The sequence below is a fragment of the Anopheles maculipalpis genome, chromosome 2RL (assembly GCF_943734695.1).
Source record: "Anopheles maculipalpis chromosome 2RL, idAnoMacuDA_375_x, whole genome shotgun sequence".
In the NCBI taxonomy this organism is placed as follows: domain Eukaryota; kingdom Metazoa; phylum Arthropoda; class Insecta; order Diptera; family Culicidae; genus Anopheles; species Anopheles maculipalpis.
Window position 1 is genome coordinate 8,451,487 of NC_064871.1, and position 27,932 is coordinate 8,479,418.

Genomic DNA, 27,932 nt, shown 5'->3' on the forward strand with positions numbered 1-27,932 from the left:
TTTCATGTTTTCAGCAACCATGTTTGACAGTGGGCCAGTGTTGCCAGAATCGACCTTTTTGGCGAGACGTGCTGATAGGAAGTTTTTCTCAATTTCATTGTTCCTGCCTGCAAAAAAGGAATATTAATATTATTAATAAAGAAACGTGTGGAACATTGTTTAAGAAAATATAATTTAAGTATCGTTAAGAAAGAAATTTTCTAAAAGATAAACGTTCCGCGAAATAACGCAAAGAAATACTGCTCACTTTCTACTGGCAGCACTGCTATGCTGTGGGTCGTCTGCTTATGTTGGAATTGCGAACAACATGACGTTTGACACGACCTCACACAGGGTGACTCAATGCGGCTAAACTTTTTATTTTTTTTTTCTTGCGTAGCATAAACGATTTCATTTTCATTAATTTATAAATGAACATTTAAAGTTTCTTGCTTATGTTTTCTTATTTACGGTTCAATTCACTTTCAGAACAATGAAAATATCACACACGAGCATTGAGTCTTTTTTTTAGGTGGATTTTCCACAACATTCCTTTCAACCCTTACTTGCTTACATGTGTGTGTTTCACACGCACACTTGCTCACACTGACAGAAGAACTTGCCAGCATCCAAGAATAGCAGCATCCCCCAGCGGTAGATCTTGTGTGTCCTGTACAATCAGGCACAAATGCTGACAACAAGAGAAAACCCACACCGCTCCGAGAGTACTACTCCGAAACACGCTGGGTGGAAAATCAACCAATATGGCTCTCTCTCTCTCTCGTTTGGGGGCTTCTGCACGGTTGAGGTATCTACAACCGTCCGCGCGAGAGATTGTAGAGTATTGATCTGCTGAGCTTTCGGGCGCACAACATCCTTCGAGGTTGATAAGTTTTCTCCGCGTATCTTCGCGTCGGGTGGAAAGGAAGTGTCGAAAGTAGATTTTGTCCGTTCAGGATTTTTTCCTTTCCAGTGGTCGGTCTGTGGTGAACGTTTTCCTAAAGTTATGAAAATTCTCGATTATGGATGGGTGATAAAGCTACAGAGTTAGCGACAGTTGTAGTGTGCAACAGAAAGTTGATCCAATAGTAACAAGGTCAGCAGGGATGAGTTTCGGTTCATTGATGCCACCAGGGCATCCGTTCCGTCCCACTTTAAAGTGACTCAGTACCAAGCCTTTTTAACGTAGCAATACAACCCTCAAGGACGTGTTAAAAGGTGGTCCTCACGGACGATTAATTTCCTTATTCAAAAAAATCCAGAATCCCTGTAAACCCTTCGGCAAGGATCTTGTGTTAATGTTAGAGAAGAATATATACATCTCAATTTACTGCTAGCCTAACAAGAAATCCATCATTTCAACCCGGGTACCAAGTTTTTGTAAAGTGTGTCTCGCACCGTAGGAAAATCCTGCACAGCTTCCCATTTCCAACAAGTGCAAATCTTCATTCCTTGCAAACAAAATCTTTCTACTTCTGTGTATAGGTGTGTGCGTGTGCAGGAACGGGCGGTATTATCAGCAGTGTTCATATGTGTGTGCGTACGCCGAGTGAGTAAAGCGAGCGAGTGAAAAGCTGAAAAAGGGAGAAGAAAAAAAAAGAGTATATATATCAGTGCAGTGGAAATGATTTGTTGATTTTGTGTGTTCCGCCTCGTTTTCCGTCTTCTGCCAATGTTCGAATGCATCCCGGGAGGTTGCATTTTACATCCATGTGAGAAAATCGATAAAGCATTCGCACCGACGAGCTGATACGGAGGCACATGCAAAGCCCGTAACTAAGTATGCAACAAAGGACGACCACGCCAGCTGCTGGTCCACCGGCCGCTTCATCCTCCGGGAAGGTAGGTGAACATTTGAACACAATTTTACCAACTGTTCTTGACACAAAACTCGCCTATCCAGTAGAGTGTATAAATAAATTGAAAAATTTCCCACATTGCTCACAACTTAACGCCATAAATCGCTGCCTCTTTACCAAACTTTCAGCAAGTGGTAGAGCTCAATGGGTACGTGATCATTCTCGTCGAAAGCCGCGATGGCAAAATCAAACTTTACGGCAGTCCGGCCGACAAGGACAACCTGGAAGTGGCGGACGAGATATTGGACGTGAACGAGCGCAAGCTGGAGGATTCGCCCCGTGCAGAGGTTATCAAGCACATACACGAGGTGAGAAGTTCACTGGGGGAAAGTGTGCCGAAAACTATCATATGTGGGGCAAATGTGTTTCCAAACACGGAGCACGGAGCATATACATTAATATTTCAATTTCTTCCCTTGCAGTGCATCCAGTCGTGCATGATAAAGCTGCGCGTCAAGCGGCGAAGTGATTCTCGCTTAGGTAAATTCTAATCTGATGATAGGCGTTTCCTTCTTCTACGCAAAATAGCTTCAGTGTCGTATGGAGACGCTTCGGGGGCGCATGGTTGAAGCATGATACGACCACGTTTCTGCGCTGGTTGGAAATTTCAAATTTCTTATTTGCGCTACTCCTCAATAGAGGGCGCTGCAACAAAACCGATCGCGATCTTCGTTCAGTTTTTCTATGTTGCTTTTCAGCGAATATTAGTTTTCACCTTTTTGGACGTATCACACTAAATTAATTAAGATTAAAAAAATCCCATTTTTATGATAAAAAATCCTAAACGCAAAAACATTATCAATAGGGCGATGTGTGAAGAATACGCTACCAACATGAGAGACAGCCAGACCGAAAGAGATAGAACGATCGAGCATAGAGCGATGAGGCAGTATGTGGAAGAAAACGGGTAGACTCCACCTATACGCACATACCACGATTGGGGGGTGTCTTCCATACGTACGACGAAAACGGGTTTTTCGAGCATATCGCGCGCATCGCGCTGGTGGTGGTTGTAGGCCAACAACAGGTTTTCCACCACGCATACACACACACATGCGCACGCGGATCCACACGAGCACTGTTTGATCGTCATCATCCGCTGACCGCTCCATCCTCGGCTCGGGGGTACACGGAAAAATGGTCCAGCGCTAACACAAACCCCGCCGGGTTGGAAGGGTTGGGGAAAGGGGATCGGGGTTGGTCGGGAGGGACAAAATTGACCAACAGCCTCACTGGTGGGGTTTTGCGGGTACGGCGCAACACAAGCCTGCCCGACTCTCCACACAAACAGTTTCGAACGTCAAAATAGGCACACCCGGGGAGCACGGAAGCGAACGGAAAGGGGTGAACTGATTGGTGGAAGGGCTGGCATGCGAGAGAGGGACAGCAGCGAGCGAAAAGAGCTGAACGTACGCGGAACGCGAACGCGTAACCTCAGCGCGCACACACCGCCAGTCCAGTCGTAGCCGTAGTCGAATACCGTAGTGGACGACGTGTCGAACTCCGGTTTTTTTTTCCGTTGTAAACGCGCCCTCGGTCACAAACGGGTAAAGGTCGGGCGAAAAAGCCTTTCCCCCCAGTGTGTATCCGGTTTGTTGAATCCGTGGCATATCAGCTTACGAAACTGATCCCCAACAATCCTCGAGCATCAAAAGCCAGTAAGCATCGAAATATACCCAGAATGTTCGTGTACGAACGTGCCCAGGAACGTCCGAGTTGTGAGAATACAGAGTAGTGGTTCCTTGCAAAGTGTGGCTGTTATTAGGCTATTCTGCCATTTCAACGTGCGGTAGCGCAATCAACACGCACTGCTACGTGCCTGTGCTTCGATTCGGATATGTGTGTGCAAATGTTTTAACGTGCAGTTGTTCTGGTGGTTCCTTCGCTGATGTTGCTAATGTGTAGCTTGTGTGTCTCGATCATATGCCATTTTTATCACCTCATCTCTTGTGGGATAATTGACAGAATTAATGAGATACAGGGAGAGAGCTCCAAACGCTCTGTACGATCAATTTAGGTCACCTGTAGCAACTTCCATCGAGGCTCTAATCAGTCGAGCCAAGCAAACGACGAATACTAGTGACAGCTCTAGTTCGTATGCAAATTCCTTCATTCCGGTCCATCTGTAGGGTTTGACGTTTTGGACACTGGTAGGTTCAAACTGAATGGGAGGTCCCACGAGTAAAACTACACTGTGTCCATCCAACAAGTGCAAACGTCACATTCATATGCTTGAGGCAAAGATTCTTCGTAGTGCTGGGCTCTAGAGATTCAGCCATATCTTCGCCTGTAATCTTGGAAGATCTTTTACGACCAACCTATCCTCCCCTTTTCCGGGTTGTGGTGGCCTAAACATACTTAAACTCGCACGCACACACACACATCAACAACCCAACACTCGGTGTGGGGTGCGATCGCACACTCTTGCGCACCGTGTCGAGTCATCAATGTCGGGATCGATGTTGCCGTCTTCGTCGGTTGCGGGTCAAGTTGTTGGCGCTTGCTGATGTTGTTGCTGATGCTGCCATCATCTGGCTGCCAACGGAGAGCTGTATAGAGAGAGGGACTGAGACATAGAGCATTTCCCTTCCAAGATAGATAGAGAGCGAGAGACAAAGACACTGGGAGAGCCTCATCGATATTGGGCGTCCCAATTGTGGTATCTCGAGTGGAGCCACAACAACAACAACAACAAATGTGTCGACGTCACATGTCTCTGCTGGCGAAGGGGGGGGGCTAGTTGGGGAAATGTGAAAATTCGTTCCACGTATGGGAGAGATTATTTTTCTCAGTGACGATCAGAGCGATCGGAACCTCGGAAGTCGTACAGGAAGACTTCAACGATCAACAAGCAGGGTAAACACAAAAAAAAAAACAAAAAACAACCAACTCGCAAGAAACGTGTTTACACATACACAAAGTCTTTGCATCAGGGGTGAGTCAGCATGCAAAGAATGCTACCAACGAAGTGCAGCTGTGTGGCACATTGGCGACGACTCGTATTTCGAATATCTGTTGCATGATTAATCCAACCACTAGGTAGTGAGCGTGTGTGTGTGTGTGTGTGTGCGGTGCATCACGAGACCACTCAGCACTGAGAGGTGTGTTGTTAACAGTGCAATACTTGCAGTCGTACCGCTTGCAGTTAGTGCATACAAAATATACACCTCTCTAAAGCTGCGCCCGATCAATCCTTGTGATCAGTATTTAAAGTGTGATGCGTCTTTGATTCTGTTGCGAATTTACGGGTTCCAATTTTTTACGCGTGTCCTCACAGTAAATTTCTTTAAGCGTAGCAGTCCCGAACAGGGAGGGGGAACCAATTGCGAACGTGACGTGCCGTGAAACGTGTACAAAATCCATCATTACGTACCACATGAACCTCCCTCTCCAGGGGGCTTAAAAAGAGGAAAAAAAGGGTGGCTCAGTTGGAGTACCGATCGGCAGCACTTAATGTTTAACGACTGTGTGCGGCCTATGCGCGTGTGTGTTTATGTGTGTCTACGTGTGTGCGCGATGTTGTTATGATCATCATCACGGTTGCATGGAAAGTGAAAATGTTATGAAATAGATGAAATATTTTTCAGGCCACCCTCACCTTCAATGCCGGTCGCGCAAGTTGGTGCTCTGAGAGCGTCTGATGCTCCGTTGTGAGGTTTGGTGTGTCTGTGTATTGTCACACTAGTGAAAGGTGTCATTTAATTACGATCGTTCGATTTTATGCGTTTACCTTGCGCCGAAAAGTGATGGCACCCGTGTACCCGGCACTGCTCGATTAAGTACCATATCAACCCGGTACTGCTGCTACTACTTGTCGGATATAGGTATGATAATTTTACCCTTATTTTAAACACCACTTTAGATGCGTTAATTGGAAAAGGGAAGCGAGCTGTGCCCAGGTGGTCGGAGTAGAAGATAATGATTACATTAAACATTAACCCAACTAACGATTACTGTAAACGTTCATGAGGATACTAAGCGTTGTAACGTATAAACGATTTAGCAACTTGCAGATAACTCACGAACTATTGCTCCAGGCTTCAATGCAATGCCTCATTGTACGGATTGCGGCAACACATTCTACCATCCACTTTACACTACCTCACGCAACATCTCCATTTTGTGGCATGTTCTCCAAGATAGGTGGCTATAAAAATGGCGGAAAAAATTCGATTGCACATCCCAAAACATCCGCACCGAGTAAAACCCTTTTTGTTCGCTATTAATAGTACAAATTGTGGCGAAAAGAATCGAGGTTGGATCGGTCACCTATCGACTAGTACTGGCCAGAAATAGTCAACGTAAAGATGGCAACAAAATGGTTACGGTTGGAAAGAATAGGTTAGCCTGACCGTTACAGCTAATCGATACAAACGACACGGTCACTGTCCCTCAGACGGTTAAGCTGATCGTTCAGGGAAAAAAAGTCAGCCCTCCCCTGTGACACCTTCTTTTCACCGGATGTTGTTAATTGGATTTCCCTTGCCTCTTGACTACAACACGTGGCTTTGTGTACTGTATGAAATCCACCCGAAAAAAAAAAATCTAGGGAAAAAATGCGTCCACCACGCGTATGCATTTTACTGCTCAAGCTTACGCTATAATCTCGACAGCATGTGTAAATCAAAACACCGACCCAATTGATGTTAATGCGATCGATAGTGCATTTGCAGGTCTCCCCCGTGCCGGTTCGGTGTAATTTCTCGGCTTGTTTTACAACCGATGAACGGTTTACCTTGAAACACAAATAAAATGTGTCCCCAATCATGGGTCTAACTTGAGGGCTTGGAGGGGGAAACGAGACACAGGCAAGGCATTCATCAGCATTCGTAGCATCGTGGTTGAATGGGCATATTACAATCTCCGCACCAGCATACTCTTCACAACTTCCCTGGATAAAATGGGGCTCCCACCAATCAAATGGGCCGTTAGGGTATTAAAATAGAACCCGATCGGAATCGGAGAGAAGCCATCTGCCATTTTACTGTGGTGCTCCGGCACCGAGTCCCCGGCGTCCAGAACAAAGGCAGAAGCAGTCGAGTGGAATGTGTCACATATAAATCAGTTACCCTCGGCACACACACACGCCTACGAGATCTGAGGTGGGTCGTTCTGACATCCACACGCGTCAGCAAGGGGGGCGTCACGTATCATATGCGCCAGATAACGGAGCTTCCATACGACACTGATGATAAACGGGCACCAGCCCTCGTGTATCCTCGAACTCCGCGTGTACAACATTCCGCCACAAACTGTCCGAGATATGATGGATTGACCAGTAGTGTATGTATGTGTCTTTTGGTTTACTTTCTTCCTGTCCACTTGTCTGTAACGTGCCGCTAATAGCGGGTGAGCTGGGAAATGCCGTACAGGATGCGTTTGTCATCGCGGTCGAGCAGCAGGCCCGGGAGCGTCTCCAGCGGTTGTCCGCGCTCAAGCGGATTACACCGGTCGACATGTCACAGCTTTCGATCAAAGCAAGTATCACGCCCCATCCGCTCTTAAGAGCGGGTGCCTTCGTCTTCGTACACTGTCGTCCGGTTGTAATCGGGTGTCTGTTTTGTCTTTTGTCTCCCTACTTTTGCTTGCCACCCACCCATCACCCTCAACGCCAAACAACAGCTCAATCAGCAAAGTCAAGCGAAGGGGGGTGCGACACAAGATTTAAGCTTCCTGAAGGAAGCATCCCCAATCTATGTGACGTCGCTCTCGAGTAACAGTGTTACGGGTACCAACACCAGCACGACGGTGACGGCAGGTGTAAAAACTACTTTTACCGCTGGGTCCAACAACAACATCAACAACAATACCATCAACAACAACAGCAGCAGTACGGCCGGTGTGCAGACGCAGCAGAACGCAACCAACAACAATGGCGGCGGCACGAATCTGGCCAGCACTACCGCCACTACCGGCAGCACCACTAGACCCGGAATGCAGGTGAACGTCAGCACGGACGGCAGTGCCAGCGGGTACGCGAACGTACGACAATCGTTCGGCCCAACGGGGACATCCTCCGGGGCGTTCAAGGGACCACCGTCTTCGACCGCTTCCGACGGCCAGCAGCCGGGCCTGGGCACTAACAACAATAACACCCTAGCACTTGGTGCGGCCGGCGTGTCCGGATCCGCGTCCGCTTACCATCTGCACCCCAGTCTTGTAAATAACAACAACCTCACCAGCAATATTGGCAAGCCGCAGGGGCTTGACTCAACCGCCAACAGTTACTATAGTAATCTAACTAACACCTTCCTAGCGAACGGTCATGGTTCCAAGCGAGAGGTAAAAACCGTCTTGCTACACTTTTCTGTAGATCTGTAACCGGTAGGGAATAGGGAACAGAAGCTGGGCGTAGTAGACTCGTATAAAACTAGCGTCCAAAATAGATAGCTTTGGATGCGAATTTGTGAGAGAGCTAAATTGACCTAATTTTTATCCAATTGCAATTTTCTCAGCTGGCTACACTGTCCGAAGGAGAGCTCGAGCCGCAGGACGAACCACAGTACGAGTCGAGCGGAAACATATCGCGCGGTGGTACCGAAGTTCTGCTGGGAGATCAAAATCTTCGCCAGGAAAATCGGTAAGTTGCACGCGTACACTATCTCTCTTGGGATGTTGCTTATCTTTACGCCTATATTTAGGATGCCAATGTTGTTGGGTTATTTGTTGCGCCAGGACCATTGCATAGGGGATTAATGGTGCTTTCGTTTGATTAAACTAGTGCATGGTTTGGGATAAGGATGTCTGAAGTGAATGTTACCCAATTTTTAGTTATTTTATCAGAAATCTTCCCCTACCTTACGACCTGCGAAGTTCATGCCCGGCCATTGTTCTAATTGCTCGCTAGACTTTTTTGCAGCACGTAGTTGGATACTAAGTCCTCACTATAGAAGAACTGTCCAAATATGATTATTCGCCAGACATGTCACGTGAAGACATCAGAATATTTAAATTTCAAAAATAGATCTTCCTCGAAATTTTGTTTTAATAGATATGGAAATAATTTAAAGCTTATGGTAAAAGAGCCTAAGTTCAGAAACCACTGCATTTTATATTTCACATTCAAAAAGCCGAATCAATCTTCACCCATTAGTGTCAATTTCTATTCACTATCGGCTAGCATATTCTTCCGCCCTTAAGGAGTGTACACTTTCCAAGCATCACCCCCCGAGACAAATACTGCCTTAATTGTGATACATCAATCCTTCGCAAAACAATGCCCCAATAATCGTGAATTTTAATGCGAAATCCTTTCCCGTACCTCGTAGGCTGGGATTCCCACTTAACCGATGTGTCAGAGTTATTTGTATACTTCATTTCTCAGACAGTTATACGATTCCTGAATTTACTCCGTACCCATAGTCGTCGTCGTCGTCGTGGGTCGTTGTTGTCTTAAATGGAAATTTAAATGCGAACAACGCACACGTCGATTCGTCGTTTGGTCGTAGGCGGTTTGGCTGAAGATTCCATTGACCGATTTCCGATCCCTTGGGCTTGGGTGAAAAGGATATAAAATGATTACCGCTTGAAGCATCTCCATGCGTCCCATGGGTTGACTTTACACATATTGTAAACCACGTACCAATAATATACACACACAAAAAAACGAATCAAAGACAAGATGTACGACCAAAACTATTTCCTTTCAATCGTCCTCCTTCGACTGTTGTCTATGTCCCGTTCAACGACGCACGACGCATTGGAGACATGACGGGAGAGGGCCCCAAATTAACTTGCCGCATTGTGTCGATGCGGTAACCGCCGTTTGTTGGAGATGGTCTGTTTGGGTGTTTTTGGTGGATTATTTTGCGTGGGAATCGAATTCCATCCACATCGGGGAACGAAGGAAAAGCCCCCGCTGCCGGTAATTGTTTAGTCTGAAAAAAAAAACGCAATGATGCACAACATCTTATTAAACGTCTTCCGCGGCGGGCACTCCCGTCTTTTTCCCGGAGTGCTGTCTGAGAAATGGGAAACGACACGCCAAAAGGTGTCATTGGATTCTCTTTTAAGCGGACAGGAAGCGGACTAGAGGTTTAGGAGCAAGGTGTTGTGGAGTGGTTTGAAAGCAAGTCAACGATGGCGAACCGGGCACAACGTACAAGGAAACAAACCTCTTCACCGAGGATGGATCACTTCACATACTTGACGTGCGGTGCCGGAACCGTTCCATGCGTTCGTCTCGAGTGGTTCTTCAGTCCGGGAGACCGAAGATCTCGAACACGTCACGATACATCATACAGCCCCCGTGCGTGGATATATAGGTGCGGGTAGAGAGCAACTACTCGATCGTCAGCAGCCACATTACTCTGGATCGCACTCGGTCGGAGCAGTCGGGCTCACGGGTAGGGCGCATCAATCATTTGCTGGGAAATAATCACTCACCTCGACTGTGTCGTTGGTTCTTTTCCACCCTCCCAAACCCCCGTCCACCGTTACCTCATTGCTCGTGTCCACGGCTCTTGCAAAGTACCAGCTCTACCGTAAAAAGCCGGCATCTTGGCCGGAGTGACATTTTTAATGCGGTTCGCTTTTTACGCTGAAACCATTCGCAAACAAATTCCCATCTAACCAAGCGTATCAAAGGCCTTTCCTCGTGATGTACGTTTGTGTGTGTACGCCTGTATGTGTACACATATTTCTGACTCGTACCATTCATGCGTTCGAAACGATGTTTGCCGGAGGTTATCTCTTATTCATATCGTCATTCCAGCGGTGGACTCGGAGCATCTCACACTGGCTCGACGAATCTCGCTACTGCACTGTGTGCTACCTGATGCCTATTAATTCCGCTGCTTTACCATACTCCGGCGACCCAATTTTGCCAGCCAAGCAAATTGAGTGTGCTGTGTACATCACCTTCCATCACCGGCACCGAAAAAGGATGTCACACTGGTCACACATCTAACTGTGAAGTCTCAGCATCTAGTGGTCACACATCTCGTAATTATCGTTTGCCGGGCCTAAAACGAAACTACCCAAAAACAAGGAGAAAAAACCCCACCAAAAACCCACACACTTCTAGCAGCTCACAAAACAGCATGTGTTTATTGCTGCCCAAAACCGTTGCTCCCTCCATAGACCGAACCAACCTCCGGTGCTTCGTCGTCTTCTAGGTGGATTAGGTGGTCGTTCCTTCTGTACGGTCGTGTCACAGGCGGGCGTTGTGTGTGATGATGATGTCGTTTGTTTGAATGTTTAATAGCCGCTGGGGCAGATCCTAGGTGACTAAGGATAACGATAAGAGGCCTCACGAGTGAGCTCTGGCCGACCGTGCAATGAGGATAAAGTAAACATTATCCTTCTGTGCCGTTTGCAACTGATGAAAAAAAACGTAGAAAGCAATCCGGCAATGGAATTGGTAAAACTAAATAGAAATACATTGCTCCGATCTCGGGAGACGGATAAGATGTGCCGCCACATTGAATGGAATGGACATGCGGGTGGTTTGAGTACAAAAAAACAAGAAAGCGTATCTTGGTTTTATTTTATATCATTTTTTATGCCAGAAGGGAGTCCCAATAACCCCAAAAACATATTCGCAACAGGGGCTCACAGCATCCTTTAGCCATCTTGACGTTTACAAACCATTGGCTACTTATTTCTGATTCCTCTCCAAAAACGTTCCATTGCTTTGCTGTGGCCTGCGATTGACAAGTGTGTGTAAACCGAGCACAACAGACGGTATCCCTGAGATCCCTTTGCTAGCCAGTACAGGTGTGAGCCACACAGTACGATTATATGCGTATGTGTGTGGGGCTTCCTCTACACGGTCGAAGACGGTGGGTCATATGGCTAGAGATATGATAGCTAGATGAGCATGAAGCCAAGACAAACCCGTCCAAAGGAGAATGGAAGAAAGTTGCCATGTTGCTTCCCTTTCTTGCACGTACACCGAGCCCTAGGCCAGTTGGTTATAAGGTATACAATTACGCTACAAATAACGTACGAACGTATAACATTGCTACCGTTGGATTTAAATTTTTGAAAGTGAATGGCAACTGACGTCTAGATTTTTAGTTGATCGAGCTGTTGAGTAAATGTACTTTTGCGAATTTGAAGCAAAAATGAACATTCTAAGCAGTCTTAGCAGATATAAAGCTCTCCCAAGCGAATAATTTTGACACTGTAAAGCAATCTAGAATATCCAGCATAGTAATAAGGAAGTCTTCATCTCTGCTGTCACTCTGCTCTGCCTTCTTCTACACTTCGTTCACTAACTTTAATCGTTTCCTGTAAGCAACGATTTTTCCAACGTTTCTACAAAACACGAATAGGATTATGAAGTCACATCTCCTTGAAATTGTAAAGATATTATCGTGTTTTTCTACCCAATAAAAAAAAACCCGACAAACTTTTCTTTAACGGCTTACACACCAAGAACATGTATCAAGTTTATGCCACTAATATAACTAGCGGATGATTTTACGGTGCAGGTCACGGTGTTGTCTTTGCCGTCTTCTGCACGTCTGCCCTGTCTGCGCTTCCGATGAGAAGGAACAGGCCGTCCCGCGTCCAACGTCTCGTGGAAGGCTTCGAGAGCCTTCACTTTGAAACGCACCCGTCATTTTACACAAGGGTTCGTACCATCTCTTTCTCTCACCTGTACCACACTCACCGCTTCCCGGGCAGGGAAGCACCGCATACCTGGTGCGGGGGTGAAGATGGCCAGCGTGCTATGACGGGCGTGAAAAGGGAGGGAACACAGGGTAAGGTAAGGGAAACTGGGTGGGGAAAAGCAGGCTCAGCAAACGCCCCGATTGCCGCCGGAACATGCACACAGGCTCACAGACACACGCATACACCTTCTTTTTTCCTTGTCTTCTTCGTTTCGCATGCCTTCCGACCCGTGGAGGGTGTAGCGTTTCACCACACAGCACCAGTCACTCATTCTTCGGCTTGGAACGAAAGTGAACGGTCGTGTGTGTGTTTGGTTTTGAGAGTCAGTAGTGTAGGGCAAAAGAGGACCTTGCGCCTATAGGTTGGTAATCGTTAGTGGAGCCCGCAAACGTGCCCATGCATTTGAAGTCTCGGTAGTGAATTGCCAACTGCCAATGTGGTCAAGTGTCAAATCGCACGTATCGTGCGAAACGATGGTCCCGCGTTTGAAGTAGTGAAGTTCGCGTTTGAAAGTGAAGATACCGAGGACACTACTGTGTGCCCATCCTCGGTAATTGAACGTTTGACAGCGGGTCATTACACAAAGTCGTCTCCGATGTGTGTGTGTGTGTGCTTTGGCTGTCCTGTGGTTAGTGTCCAGTGGCAGAGTAAATAATAACAACTGACTATCTCCTAGTAGATCTCCCCATGCAACCAATATCCCAAGACACTTCCCATCTGATCAGTTCCGATGAAGAAGTGAGGAGAAGGACTAACCTAAAAGCGGGAAACAAATAAATAACCGCGAGCCCCCGTACGGTGTAATTACGAACCGCTGCAAATACCGGTGCTTGACCTGCTCCTTTTGCCCGTCGACGACTATTCGCGAGAGACCGGTTTGCCAGCCCTCCCGATTGCGGGAACCGCCATACGCCCATATGCCCATGCATACATGTGTGTGGACGTTGGAATTTCACTGCATTTCCGCTCCAAGGTGTGTGCCTATCCCTGACCTGTCCACAGCAGTGCAGAAACCCGTAGCCCCAACGGTATTCGCGTGCGGTTCCTATAGCAACTGAACGGGTTTGTTGGATCAATCAAAGCTGCTACAACCATCGTGAGAAGGTTCACTCTACAGCACGCTACCGACGTAAACAAATCTCTTTCAAAACAATAACAAATTTTGCACTTCGATCCCCCCATGCCCTTGGCTGTGACTGTGAACTAGTTAGTAATGTCAATCCAAGCTAGATATATTGGCGTGTTATATTTCGAACATTGGTGCATTGATGGTGGCCAAGAACGTCAGGCGGGTGAAAGTCTGCATGGACGATATGTGATCACCGTTTGGAACGTAAGTGGACGCTGTTGAGGACCTGAACGCTGCCCAACGCTGACTTGGCGCGAAATTGGTCCATTTACGTTTGACAGCGTGATCGGTGAAAACGTTTGACATTGTGATCGTTTCCGCCTGAGTATATAGAGTCTCTCGACACAGGTGTGTGAAGGTGAACTTTGCCGTTGCTAGCATCGGAACGGATCGTCGTTCAATTGTTCAGGTTTTACGTTCGAGGCTTTCCATCGAAATAAGAAATCAATCGCATCAAAGCACGTCTCCGGTGTGATCATCAGTTCTTCCGTTACCATTGAGTTGTGGCCTGGCTTTAGTGAATGTACAAAAAAACGCCTTCCACACACTCTTTCTTGTGGCTTGAGGGTTTGGAATTTCTAGCTCAATCCCTTCTCTCTCTCTATATATATATATATATATATGTATCTCCTTCAAAAACAGTGTCTGTGTACGTACAAGTGTGTCCATTTACGGCGTGGAATGCGTAAGGAAATTGACCAAGAAGAAGCAAATTACGCTAAGCGGTCCGATTGGTAGGGGGTGGAATAGCAACAACAAAAAAGTGCAACGAATTGCAATCAAAACCTACCCCCGCAGAAGAAAGCGACCCAAGTGAGTGAGCGTGGTGCGAGTGTGTGTGTGTATGTCCGTACATGCAAACGAATGTGCAATCATCATATTCGTGTTGCATATACGATAAGTGCAACCAGAGACCACGTTTGTGGAAGAGTAGCAAAACAAAAATTATAATTATAACACAACGAGCGGTGAAACTGCACGCCGCAATTCACAGTGCCACTACACTATACGGCCGAAGAGGCAGATAAAAGCAGTGAAACGAAAACTACAAAATAGTCAAGCAGGCAAATTATCCAGACGGCAACGGAACGGAATCGGAAAAGTGCATCCAGCCATCGCTTAATGCACGTCACTTGCGACGGTAACGACGACAACGACAGCGTGGAACGCATGCAAGTGCAACGCGCACACAAGTGTTACTGTCTGCCTGCCTGCATGTGCGACCTCGTGTGACGGATCCCCGACAAGCGGCACAAAATGAGGATCCTCAAGCATTGGTAATTAACTGACGCCTGGCATACACGCTGTACGTGGTGCCATTTATTTTTTTCACTCCAAAAACTTCTACAAAACAGCGATAGTTCGGAGAGCATGCTTCATGTGCATTGCTCCATTCCTAGCAAAGCATTCCAGGCAGGGGCGATTCTAAGCCGAACAAAGCGCCAAGATGACTTTATGATCGAATCCGATCGGTGGAACGAGTGGAATCCATTATCCCTTCCATAACTACGACAGCCATCTTGTGCCCTTTCATTGTTATGGAGATGGCGTGACTCGTATGAAGCGATCAAGCCAAACAGGGCTCAACAGAAAGGCCTTAGAATGCTACCGGAGATGCTCTTTTAAGAAGATGCTACAAAGTAGGAGCTTCTAGTGAGATGTATCGTAAAGGTCTTTGGAGCCTATCCAGTCGGCTAAGTCGTCGTAAATTAGCTTCTTAGAGTCTTCCCATTGTTCTTGGGTGTCGTTATCCTCTCCGAGGTCACTGATGTCGGTCGGAAACAATCGAGAAGGTGTCACCAAGGGAAAGGATTAAAATATTTGTCGGAAAAAGGGAACAATATTCTGGGATTAGGTGTATGCGGTATTTCACATAACTTTATTGTTGAGGAACGATCTCTGAAGATGGAGGTTCATTTTTGGATGGAACAATGACTCGTATAATTTTCAATTTGATGAACTTCAGACTGACTGTATCAAAAATTTGGTTTTAGAATTTGGGTATTTACAATTAGAATAGAATTTGGGAGCAATTCAATTCAGATCAAATTTATAACTGGGAGTTTTGCTGGTGATCTCGTCAGAATTCAACGCTCGACTAGACTTCTTCCATAACTAGTACATTCAGAGTCAAAGAAAATTATTCTGGAAGACATATTTTCTCTCTTTCATTCTAGAATTTTTCCCAGCCATTCGAATCAAGTGAATTAATGATCGATACTTTCAATGTTTCAAAAGATCCTCGTTGTCGAATCAGGATGTTCATCTTCAATACCTTATGAAAACTCCAATTCTTTTAATCCTAATTGATGGAACCGTTGCCTTAAAAAACTTCAAATCTCACGCCACTTACATGCAATCTCACTGGCTAGCATTTGTACTCACTTGCAACGATGAAGGAACACACCTTTCTTTAACCATTACTAACAAAGACTCAGCTCAGTCCTATATGGTTGTCCTTCAAGGCAAAATCCTGCCCTGAATTCTACCGGTAAACTACACGAATGGAATGTCCGGACACAGACACCGATCCTCTTAATGGGGGAGGTAAATATTATTCCCATGGTTATTCGTCCCTTTTGTGTTTGCCAAAAAAAAAGGGGCGAATAGTACACAGGTAACTCTATACACACCAATCACATACCGTTCCGTTCGGCCTTCCTTGCACTAGGATTAAAGATCCTGCCATCGGTAGAACAAACAAACACAACGCACGCACACACAGGGCACATACTGATTTTGATTGTTTTGGTGTTTTCTTCGAGTCGAGAAATTGATCATGTTGTGGAAGTTTTGGAAAAACTCGGGGAAAGGAAATTGCGCTCTTTCATTCCACGCAGTTCCATTTCTTCTTACATCGTGTGTGTGTGTGTGCGTGTCAAATTGCAAGTTACCCTCCTATCCCGCACGGCTGAAGTCAACTGGGAGCGGTTTCCCAAGTCTATCGTTGTCAGATCATCAAATAAAAAACACACCATGATCTAAGCCTATTACTCCGAGTGCACACAAACACACAAAACCTCAGGGTGCCTATTATGTCGATCGATTGATGATTGATCTCGCGACCGGAAGTGGACGCCCCAATCGTACTACCCCCTCGTGTCCAATGACACTCCTCATTGCGTGATGACTTTTCCTCTCTGTTTCGGGTCTCTGTTTGCAATCTCCTTTCAGACAAACCTCCCTCCAGCCCAGTATTGTGGTGAATTGAATGCAATCCCACCACTCCCAGGGTTGCAACGATATCATGCGCGATCGTACGGATGCGCTCGTGTTCAAAATTTCCGCGTGATCTCGCACACTTCAAAACGGATGACTGCAAAAATACGATACCCTCCCCAACACGGATAGGAGGAAGTGTTCGATCGTGCTGCCGTTTTCCCTCCAATAACGCAAATGTGCGCATGTTTTGCCGCAGTTGTGCTTCCTCCGATCGTCACCGATTTCTGGTCCGCATTCATCCGCAACTAAAAACCCCACACCCTCGTATCTCTTTTTCTTCGTATCTTGTCGTTGTTTAACGTACTTCCGGTGTCCGGACGGGTGTGCACTCGATTCGACTTTCCACATGCTGAAAGGGGTTGAGCCACGGAGCCAATTCTTTGCCTTCACGAGCGCTACAACCTGCTCCGGTTGTAGCCATATTGGACACAACCTGCCTCTGTTGGTAGGCTCCGACAAAATAAAAATCTCGCCCATCGTGTTTCGTTCACATGGAGAGGAAGTCGATAAATTATTTGTGAACCGTGAAATTAATTTTGTCCAGCACCTACCCGTACACCCATCCTCCAATCTCTGTCTCGCATGGTGTGTGGCATTTTTGGAATTAGTTGGCTTCTTGGATGGCGCAAAGACCCGTCGCACACGATCAACCAGCGCAGATAACGCGTAGTGCAATCTTCAAAGTAGGTTCCGACTGTTCGGACAAAAACTGCCTGCTGGACTGGATCTTAATCCACAACCCTGGGACCTTGCGGCATTCCGCTACCGATCGTGCATGTCAAGCAGAACGGTACAAGACAATGGAATAGGTGTATTGCTTTATTATGGAAGACGTCCACCGCTAGCAAGTTGAATAACTTGAGCACGATCGGTCATTTTGTATTTCAGTTGGGCCGAAAATTTGCAGCCAAAATCGCCAGTTCCAGCTGAGCAGTAAGATCATGGTGGCAAGACCATCCAAACCTCCGCCAAGAGAACTTAGTTTTGGGAATTTTTCGTCTCATCCAGAAAACCCAACCACCATAAAACAATAAACAATCATCGCACTAGCGAGAGCTATTCTTCTGGGTCCTCCTGGTAGCACGGGTGGACGATTTGTTCCCATCAGCCGAAGGGAACGCTAGAAGTTCTAATGTCACTCTGGGATCTTTCCGCTACCAGTTTCGAGGTTTTCGGGATGGGAAGGGAACGCAAAAGGGAATCAAGTAGTCTGTTTGTCCACCAGAGCGAGACGGTGCGACACCACGTAAGGTCGACGGAACAAGTCGAGTAAGGAATAATTTAAAATTCCCACACCGTACCCTGCGTGGCGGGACAGGTAATGCAGGAGACAGGTTCATTTTGTATTCCATGGACCTATTACCACGCGAAGGAGGCGCTCACTCGCTCACGATACCTTTTTTCCTGCCTACGGACATGTTTCCGTCCCGAGATCTACGTATTGGTGCGATTCCCTTTGTATGTTCTACACACAGGTCTTACCCTTAGCGTAAGAACAGACAACAAGCGTTCTTAGACGTGCGGTCTTGCGTCTTCTTTGCGCATCTATCGTCCCTACCGAGGCGCAGTAGATTGCCTCATTGACCAAGAATGCGGTTGTTGTGTGGATTTGTAGCGTTGTGGTTTTTTTTTTCACTTTTCTTTCTTACACGTTTCTTTTGCCGTAAGAGTCCATAACAGAGCAAATGTAGATCGAGCGGGAGCATATGATGGAATGGCAGCATTGAGATACAGAAAAAAACAACGCTACAAAACACCGCTTAAGTCCCTTTTTCCGTTGACTCACAAAAAAAAAACAGGGATCGGGAAAAGGGAAGGAATGGAGTCATGCTGCATACCTTACAACATGGATAGGTACATCTCCTCCATGGGTCCTCTGTACCGAAAGTAACAGAACTTTCATTCATCATTTCGACGATTGCAACGATCATCCCTCCAAGTTTTGTTTTCTTTTGCTTGTTATGTCCCATACCAGGCTGGTGTCCATTTTTTCTCACACCAAAGAACTCTTATAGATAAATTAGACGGATATTAACCAGCAAGTGAATAAAGCTCCGTACAATGAATAATGTTTTGAGGAATGCTCAACATGTCGTTATCGTTCTGAGAAGGAGCGGAAATGAACTTTTTGAGAGTTTTTGTTATGTTTATATGACTTCTAGAGATTGAACAGATGTATATGGGGACAACACAGCTTTTAATGCTAGGCAAACGGTGATCCTCATCTTTCTTTGGTTCAAAAACTAATATCGCTTCCTTTGGGTCTTCTTGATCATTCGCAGGCCTCGCAGACGCAGTGGCTCCAGCATCGTGGTGCTGGGCGGTGATGACACCCTGAAGCCCTCCATACCTATTGATGACTATCAGGAGGACTTGGAGATGTACAATATGTTGGCGGCAAACCAGGACAATGGTATGTACATGGCAAGAGATCGCTCGCCGAAATGTTGTGGACCGAATAATCTAATGACTTCCCAACGTTCATAATTTTAGGACCACACCGGGAAATGGCTGTCGATGTACCTGAATCGTTCATAGCCAGAAACAAAACGCCTCCGCGCTATCCACCGCCACGCAGTACGACGGCGGTGACCGGTCCCGCAACACCCGCCACACCCGCGTCCGCCCAGGTAAATCACGTTTCCAACGCAATGCCTCAGGTTGCGAAGCACCACCAGCATCATCATCAACAACAGCAACATCACAACCACCATCATCTTCATCATCATCCTCCACCACCGGCCTCGGTGCACCATCATCACCCGGCGAACGGTGGCGTCGGTGGGGTATCCCTCGAGCTGGAACCGCTCGATTCGTACAGTGATCGGCACCTTTCCTCGCTGGACAGTAGCCAGGAGTACGTAAAGAAGGGGGGAGTCGGCGGTGGCGGTTCCAGCAAGGGTCCCTCGTCGCTCGGTTCGGTAACGAGCGAGTTCGAAACGTCCCTGCACGGGTACGGTGGTTCGCTGCTCGGGAAGCAGCACCACAACTCCACCATCAACACCGCCGGCGGTGTTGATCTGCGTGGTTCGCTCAGCACCGACCGCAGCACGTCGCCATCGTCGTCGGGTGATCTCGGACCGCCCGAGTACGATGATGTTGGGCCGCACCGGGAGCTGCCCGTCGACGTGCCGGATAGCTTTGTCGAGATCGTTAAGGGGCCACCGCGCTATCCGCCGCCCAAGCCCCTGATCATTAAAGACGCTATCCGAAAGAAAGAATCATGCTCATCCAGCGAATCCATTGATAAGCCCAAACCGCAATCACAGTCGCCGGCGCGAAACGAGGTATAATTTTGGTTTTTGTTTTTTTGGTTTGTCCGTTCCGTTTTTCTTTTCTTTTTTCCTTCCATCCATTTCACACACTTCCCACTAGATTTGGGGGTTTTACCGTTGTCGGTTTTTTTTGTGTGTTTATTACTCTTTTTCATTAGTTTACCATGTAAAACTATGTAAACTCGCATAAAGCAAGACACAACCCACACAACACACATTCACACAGGCGCATGCACCCATCTCACGTGTAGTTTTTAACCCATCGTACACGATCGTATGCAATGTCCAAATGGTAGAGTAACCGGACTTGAAGTTAAAGATCATGGGTACGTTTAGTTGCATCCTTAGACACGTAGTGCCACACACGATCAGCTTAATTAGTTTTGATTTTAAGAATTTAGACACCAAAAACATAGAAATAGCTAGCATATTATTGTAGTTCAAAAGTATTAAATTGTCGTAAAATTCCGATAAGAGTAGAAATAGTAAAATACCACTTGAATGTAATTTTTCATGCTTCAAAATAGTTCTATTTTTGTTTTGTTCAATTCTATCTCTATATTGGCTTGGGCAAACCGTTGCCACGATGATACCGACGCCGGTCTTTACACGGGTCCGGATCGAGGATCATATCCCATCGGAATCGTTTCCTTCAAAGACAACCTTTTTTCTATTTCCGTGCTGTACAAGTATCAGTAAGTCTAGCGGCATGACCTTAGGATATGCCGTTGAGCGAAGAGGAAAATTAGCTTGACAACAATCAGGAAACAGATAAGACAGGGTTTTTCATTAATTGCTTGTTCCATCTTGTTTTGAAATGTTAATTTCGATTGGTCTCATTTGCATCAAGAAAGCATACCGACAATCACAACATTATTACACTACGCACAAAATATCCTAAATTTCTTATTTTACATCTGGGTTTAAAGCATTCCCTTCTCACTATCCTCCTTAAGTTTCGCCCGGATTTCTTCCGACATGGATAATGCGATTGCAGAACGAATTACGCCAAGTTATGACACTCCTATACTTCCTCCGCGAAAGAAGTTCCTGCGTGTAGTTCTTTACAGTGCTCTTGAAAGCGAGCTCAATTTCACACGTCCGGGAGTTCTTGGGTGGTTTGTAACGTATTGTGTGAGGGTTTTTCCAACGATCAAGTTTTCGGTACGGAGCCCGGTTTGTTTTTGGTTTGGTGACGAGCAGCACAAGTATTATTTTAGAATATGTAGATAAAAAATCTTTCAAATCACCACAGACCGTACACCTATTGAAGATCAGTTTGATTTTAATCCTAAATTTTGTGACAATTTTGCCCCTCTTTCTTTCTGTCTCGGTGTAGCTTAATGGGTCGACGACGAAACCGGTGCCACCGCCACGGGATCATCTGCGGATAGAGAAGGACGGCCGGCTCACCAATCGCGCACCAGTACCAGCTCCCCAAGTGCCAGATCGTAAGATTGTGCCGAACGCATCACAGCACCAGCATATCGGCCAGGTCCTCGAACCGACACCGGATCAGTTAGATAGCATTAAGAAGTTCCAGGTGAGTGATATCGTGTGGTGCCGCACTGAGGGGGGGGGGGGGGGGGAACACCTGTTTAGCACCTGTCAGCAGCAACGTCGTCGTCGGTTTACGCCATTAAGTCTTCATTAGCACGGTGCCGATCTAATGACATCCGAGGATCGTCTCTTTCGAGAGGGATTTTTCCCGAATATTTGGGCTCGATAATCCAAAAACCCGTGCCCTAGTAAACGCAACCCCTGCACATCGGCTAGAATATACAAACAAAGTCGTCTGCACGCACACTACTACGCACGCTACGCATCGCATACCTGTTTCACCCCTTTTCGGACAGGTGAAATTGTTCACGGCGGCCATATGCGAGAATGTGTGGCTGTGTGGATGCATTATCGTACTGGAACTGGGATGGTGTGCGTGTGACTTCTACCAGGCACACCAGGCGTTCCCATGTCACCGATGCATTACAATAAGCAGCACCTGCATAATTCACCTTCCCAGCCGTGTAAAGTGAGAATGCAATCATCAGCCCAGTTTTGACCGTCGCCTCACTGTGTTTCAACACTCACTCACACACAAACAACACGGAGAACGGAGTGCATGTTTACATTTGCAGTAATCGCATGATTTAAGCTGCTCTGTTTCATCTCTCCATTTTTTTTCTGTTACTAAATTCCCAACTCTTTTGCTCAATTACAATGTTGTGTTTGAAATGGTTACTTTCATTATGTGACAACAAACGACGACAACGATAGCCACTTTTGCCTGAGCTTTATTATGGTTTTTTGTTTGGAAAAACATTGTTTGCCTTTCCCTAGTTTTTCCCCCGTCTTTTTATGTCACTCGGCACGCGTTTCCGGTATTCTTTGTTGTTGTGTTTGTAGCTTTGTTTTTATAAAACTACATTTCGTTGTTACGGTAAAGCAACATCAACAATCTGCCTCCGGGGTGTATCTGTTCCGCGCACGGGGGATGAAATTCAAATTCAATTCACCACCGCCGTATCGTTGGGTTGGTCAATTCCACTTTTCGGGTCCACCGGGTTTTTAGACGACACAACAGTATGCATCAAAACAAACCCTCGCTGACTCGCTTTCCTTGCCTGTATGTGTGTGTGTAGCAGTAGGGTGGATGAGACATAGTGGGGAAAATAAAACGCACAGACCAACCCCCGCGATGGAAATGCGCGACAGTATCACAACAACAGTGCTTGCGTAAAGACATGAAGTACGCGGGAATTGGATCGGCGTAGGATGAATAAAAAAAATTCAATATACACACACAAGTGATAGTTACGGAATGCGCAATGAATTTACGGTGGAAATGCGAGACGCTTAAATCGGAAACGAATTACCCGAAACAACCCTGACTCTTCCAACACCCCCATGTCCCGAGGGGCGTTCAATCGCCCACACTGCTGCTGCTTTGTGTGCGGAAAGTGCTCTCTAGAGTTGGTCGATAAGATGTGACTGTAAAGTGTAGTGTGTGCTGATTCACTGTTGGTTTGATTCTTTACAAGCGAACCCTACAGAAACAATCGAGAGATAGTGGGATGATATCGGGTTACGATCGTAATCGGTTGTCCATAATTGTAACGCGATAAGACATTGGCAGGGCTCTGGAAGTTGTACTAATGAGTGGTCGTTGACTAAGATCGTTCGAGGTGCGAGTTGTCCACAGGCTTACAATTGAGCGTGTGGTAGAATTCCCATTCTTACTCGCACATCCAAACGTAGTACCCTTCCGTTTTTCAGTGTCTATAAGCTTAAGTCCTTCAATTACACGTCCACCATCGATCGATCGAACGAATAGATAATTAAATTACCCATCGTCAACCACTTCTATTGAACCTGTGTCTCCGCCCGCTCAGAACTAGTCAGCTGTTCAGGTATCTTCGGCAAAAGGAAGACTTTGATAAGACAAATTCGCAACGGCAACATGATTTGTGGCAAGAAATTGGACGAAGACATTTTGCTTGTCGGACGACCACTTTGCATGTGGCTGCTGTGTGTGTCGGCAAAAGCAGTGACGCGGTGAGCAGTGAGGTGATGATGTAATTCTATTACCGGACACCGGTTTTTTGTTTTTTTTTTTTTTTGCCTATGATTCGCAGTGTCGCCTGCTTGTCCGCAAGCTCGCTTAGTCCGAGTGCGAGAGTTGCCCGATGAAGACAACCACCGATCGTGAACTTTCCGTCGCGTAACTGTGCAAAACCGATGCTTTGGTGACCTTCTTCTGCCAACTTGAAGCTCTATCGCTGGATTGACTTTGATTCTTCCACGCCACCCTCTTTTTGGCGGAATCCCTTGTCCGGATGTTATGGTGTGTGTTTTGGACGAATTTTGCAAACTGGTTACAGTGGTTACAGCGGCTCCGATATGCCGGATAATTGACTTTCTATTTCGGCACCGATACCCCGTCACAATATGGCGGCCTGATCCCGCCGAGACCAGTGTCGATCCTCCAAACCGTTCCCGTCACCTTACGGATAGAAACACCGATCGGTTTTGCAACTTTCAACCCACACCAAACGCTTCGACAAACCAGTTTGTTGGAGAAATTCCCCGATAAGGTCGCCCAATTCCCGAATCTTGCATTTTGCCGTGGCGTGAGCTTGGCATGGGACTTCAACTCTAGCCGGGGACCGTGTTTTGCGTTGAGAGACGTGGCCGTGGTTGCGCACTGTATCTCTATTGCGAATGTGCAACAGTACAAGGTTGTAACACACGTTCTGACCTTGTCTGAGTAGCTTTTAGTAGCAGCAGTTCGTGAGCTTCGTACGAATTCGAAACGTTAGCGTAAACTTAGTGTTACTCGTGTTCTACTCTCACCAGCCGATCGTATGCAGTAGATTGCGATCGTGCTCGGTTGTGTGTGTGTGCATGTTTCTGGTAGCCATCACGCGAGTTACATCTTTTGATCGAAAATGATCGCCCGTGCCCAACAACCGTCAACAGTCGGGGTGAAGCCGACGAATGGGGTTCCCCTAGCGTCTTCCAACTCAATTTACCTTCAAAGGCAGGCAAGTTCGCGGCACATTATCTAAGCATTACGTGATCACTGGGGACCGTCGTTTGATGATTTTTCTTTGACAAAGTCAACCTCATACTCAAGATTACTATCTCCAATAAACTTGGCTTTCATTGCAGGAGCAACTTCGACGGCGAAGAGAGGACGAGGAACGAATAGCAGCACAGAATGACTTCCTGCGCAACAGTCTGCGTGGTTCGCAGCGGCTTCGTGCTCTGCAGGACAATCCGATCGAAAAACCACCGGTCGGTGTCGACAATGAGGCGTACGCTGATGACGAAGTTGTGGAGAAGATTATCGGTATGTATAGAACACGCGCGACCTCGCTTTACCATCATTACCTGATCGTTGAATCTCTCGACGCTACTCGATCTATTCACACCAGGGTACAGTGAGCTGGTTGCGGCATTGCAGCGACTGCAGGGACACCTCAACAAGCACGGTCTGGCGGCACTCGCTGGCAGAGTGACGGCAGCACAAAGTCTACTGCTTGGTCCCGGGATCGCCCGTGCACTAGCCGTCCGGACGGCAGTCCTCGAACGGCGGCGTCCGAAAGTACCCAACCCGATCTGCCCCAATGCTCAAGCGTTAGCTAAGGACGTAAGTACTGAGGATTCTAAGTCTTGCAGCGTCACAAATTCTAACGACAACTCTCCGTTACAGTGCGTCGAATCGCTGGCTCAGTCCGGCTCGCCAACCGCAATAGAACTGTGTGATCTACTGTCCACGTACGAGATGGAGGGTTTGCTGCTGGCACACGATCGGATCGCTTCGACCACGGATCGGTCGCCGATCGCTTCGTACGGCGGTAGCCCAGTTACCGTCGCCATGCCATCGCTCAGCAACAACAGCATCAACAATAACACCTTGACCAGTGCGGTGAAACCGGCCACTGTCATGCCATCAATTCCAAATAACGCTAGTTTAGTGAACAATAACAATAACAATATCGCTAAGGTGAGGATCATAGCCTAGTTCCTAGAGAACAAGTAGCTAACCCGATTTTTTACTTCCAGAGGGAACCAATGAGTGTGCCTCTCGGTGTGCTGCGTGACGGAAGCCAGGATCACATCAAAATCATCCAAATCGAGAAGTCATCCGAACCGCTCGGTGCCACCATTCGTAACGAGGGCGAAGCGGTCGTGATTGGACGTGTGGTGCGTGGTGGTGCTGCCGAAAAATCTGGCCTCCTTCACGAAGGGGACGAAATTCTCGAAGTGAACGGTATCGAGATGCGTGGCAAGTCGGTGAACGATGTGTGCGCCCTGCTCGGTTCGATGACCGGTACGCTTACGTTCCTGGTAGTGCCGGCCGGTGTACCACAGATACTGCCCGGGCTTGGGATGCGTGATCCACCGGTACTACACGTACGGGCCCACTTCGACTACGACCCGGAGGATGATCTGTACATACCGTGCCGGGAGTTGGGCATTAGCTTCCAGAAGGGTGACGTGCTGCACGTGATTTCTCGCGACGATCCCAACTGGTGGCAGGCGTACCGGGAGGGCGAGGAAGATCAAACGCTTGCCGGACTGATACCGAGCCAATCGTTCCAGCATCAGCGCGAATCGATGAAGCTTGCCATCGCTGGGGAGGTAGGTTTGCGGACGCGCAAAGACATCAACGGTAAGGCGGGCGGTGGTTCGACGCTACTATGCGCACGGAAGGGTCGGAAGAAGAAGAAGAAGGCCAGCAGTGAGCATGGCTATCCACTGTACGCGACCGCCACGGCGGACGATCCCGATCCGGAGGAAATCCTTACGTACGAGGAGGTTGCACTGTACTATCCGAGGGCGTCCCACAAGCGACCGATCGTACTGATCGGGCCACCGAACATTGGGCGGCACGAGCTGCGGCAACGATTGATGGCGGATTCGGAACGATTTGCTGCCGCCATTCCTCGTAAGTTGAAAACGGGGTTTATTTTTCAAGAGCAAAACACTAACATTGAACGGTCTTACCACCAAACAGACACGTCACGAGCTCAGCGAGAAGGTGAAGTACCCGGCCAGGATTACCATTTCATCTCACGCCAACAGTTCGAATCGGACATTCTGGCACGCAAGTTTGTTGAGCACGGTGAATATGAGAAGGCTTACTACGGTATATATCCCAGCTTGAGAAGCTTCCTCCCTAGCAAGCTTAATACTAAGTCCCGCATTCTTTGCGCTTTCTAGGAACATCGCTGGAAGCTATCCGTGCTGTCGTTGCTAGTGGCAAGATATGTGTGCTAAATCTGCATCCCCAGAGTCTGAAGCTGCTTCGCTCGTCCGATTTGAAGCCGTACACCGTACTAGTGGCACCGCCAAGTTTGGAAAAACTGCGCCAAAAGCGGATACGAACTGGAGAGCCTTACAAGGTTAGTATTAGACGTTAAAGTGTTCCACAACAAGCGAAAGTCCTTTTCTAATGATCTTTGTACATATCTTTTCTTCTATTTAGGAAGAGGAACTGAAAGAGATCATTGCCACCGCCCGTGATATGGAGGCTCGCTGGGGTCATCTGTTCGATATGATCATCATCAATAACGATACCGAGCGGGCATACCATCAGCTGCTGGCGGAGATTAATTCCCTCGAGCGAGAACCACAGTGGGTTCCGAGCAGTTGGCTGCACAACTAGTAAGCTAGCTGACTCTGAAGTCCACCTTCAAGAAAAAAAACCCTTAGTAGATGAGATGTGCAGTATTCTTAGAAAGATTGTCGGTAAGCAACTCAAAATTTAAAGAAAGCAAAGATACTGTTGAACAAATTGGAACAGCAGACATCGTGTGTAGTCGGAGCGAATCACACCTAGAGAGGCCTGCCCTAGAGACCCGGATCTATAATCCTCCGCTCTCCAAAACTCAATAGATTCTTATTATACATATGCATATAGAGATACATATACATGTATGGATAAAAACTATACTATACTTTATCGAACTTGTTACGTTATTTCTGTTCTTTTTTTGTAGCTGTGCGCCCGTAAATGCACACGCAAAAACACACGAAACACACAACTTACACTTACGGTTCACGATTACACGGGACGAAGGGACCGTGTTAAGACGGTAGAGAACGACTACTTTATATACTTTTTTACTTTTTACCTAGGAACCAATTACGTGTGTACGTTGTAGTGTTTGTGTGCAATCGGAAGTAAGAATTCGGGTCGGGAAAGTTGAATTAAAAAACACGTTTAAGAATCTGCGATTGAGAAAAGCCCCGGAAGGTTTTTTTCTAAGGTGGTTTTGTTATACTTTAGTGATTTTTTTTTTTTTTTGGATAGGGAAGATATAGGTACCTGTTTATGCGCAG

General features: G+C 46.9%; 2 protein-coding genes across 4 annotated transcripts in view; one reads left to right on the forward strand and one right to left on the reverse strand.

Moving 5' to 3' along the window:
• The window catches only part of LOC126559409 (iron-sulfur cluster assembly 1 homolog, mitochondrial), a 347,746-nt gene that overhangs the window by 97,222 nt on the left and 222,592 nt on the right, over window positions 1–27,932 (reverse strand). The gene's annotated exons all lie outside the window — the stretch shown is intronic.
• Window positions 1,588–27,268, forward strand: LOC126556702 (protein PALS1). Of its 3 annotated transcripts, XM_050212141.1 has the most exons (16): window positions 1,588–1,821; window positions 1,967–2,146; window positions 2,261–2,318; window positions 7,185–7,315; window positions 7,461–8,120; window positions 8,294–8,418; window positions 19,092–19,222; window positions 19,303–20,096; window positions 21,424–21,627; window positions 24,753–24,933; window positions 25,019–25,233; window positions 25,297–25,590; window positions 25,650–26,535; window positions 26,605–26,736; window positions 26,811–26,992; window positions 27,076–27,268. In XM_050212141.1, the coding sequence occupies exons 1-16, from the start codon at window positions 1,762–1,764 to the stop codon at window positions 27,253–27,255; spliced, it is 4,413 nt and encodes a 1,470-aa protein (XP_050068098.1). In that variant the 5' UTR covers window positions 1,588–1,761; the 3' UTR covers window positions 27,256–27,268. The 3 variants fall into 3 exon arrangements, with proteins under 3 accessions (XP_050068098.1, XP_050068099.1, XP_050068100.1); XM_050212142.1 differs by lacking the exons at window positions 1,588–1,821; window positions 1,967–2,146; window positions 2,261–2,318; ... (1 more) ...; window positions 7,461–8,120; window positions 8,294–8,418 and adding an exon at window positions 14,776–14,864; XM_050212143.1 differs by lacking the exons at window positions 1,588–1,821; window positions 1,967–2,146; window positions 2,261–2,318; ... (1 more) ...; window positions 7,461–8,120; window positions 8,294–8,418 and adding an exon at window positions 14,776–14,864 and having other exon boundaries at window positions 19,303–19,439.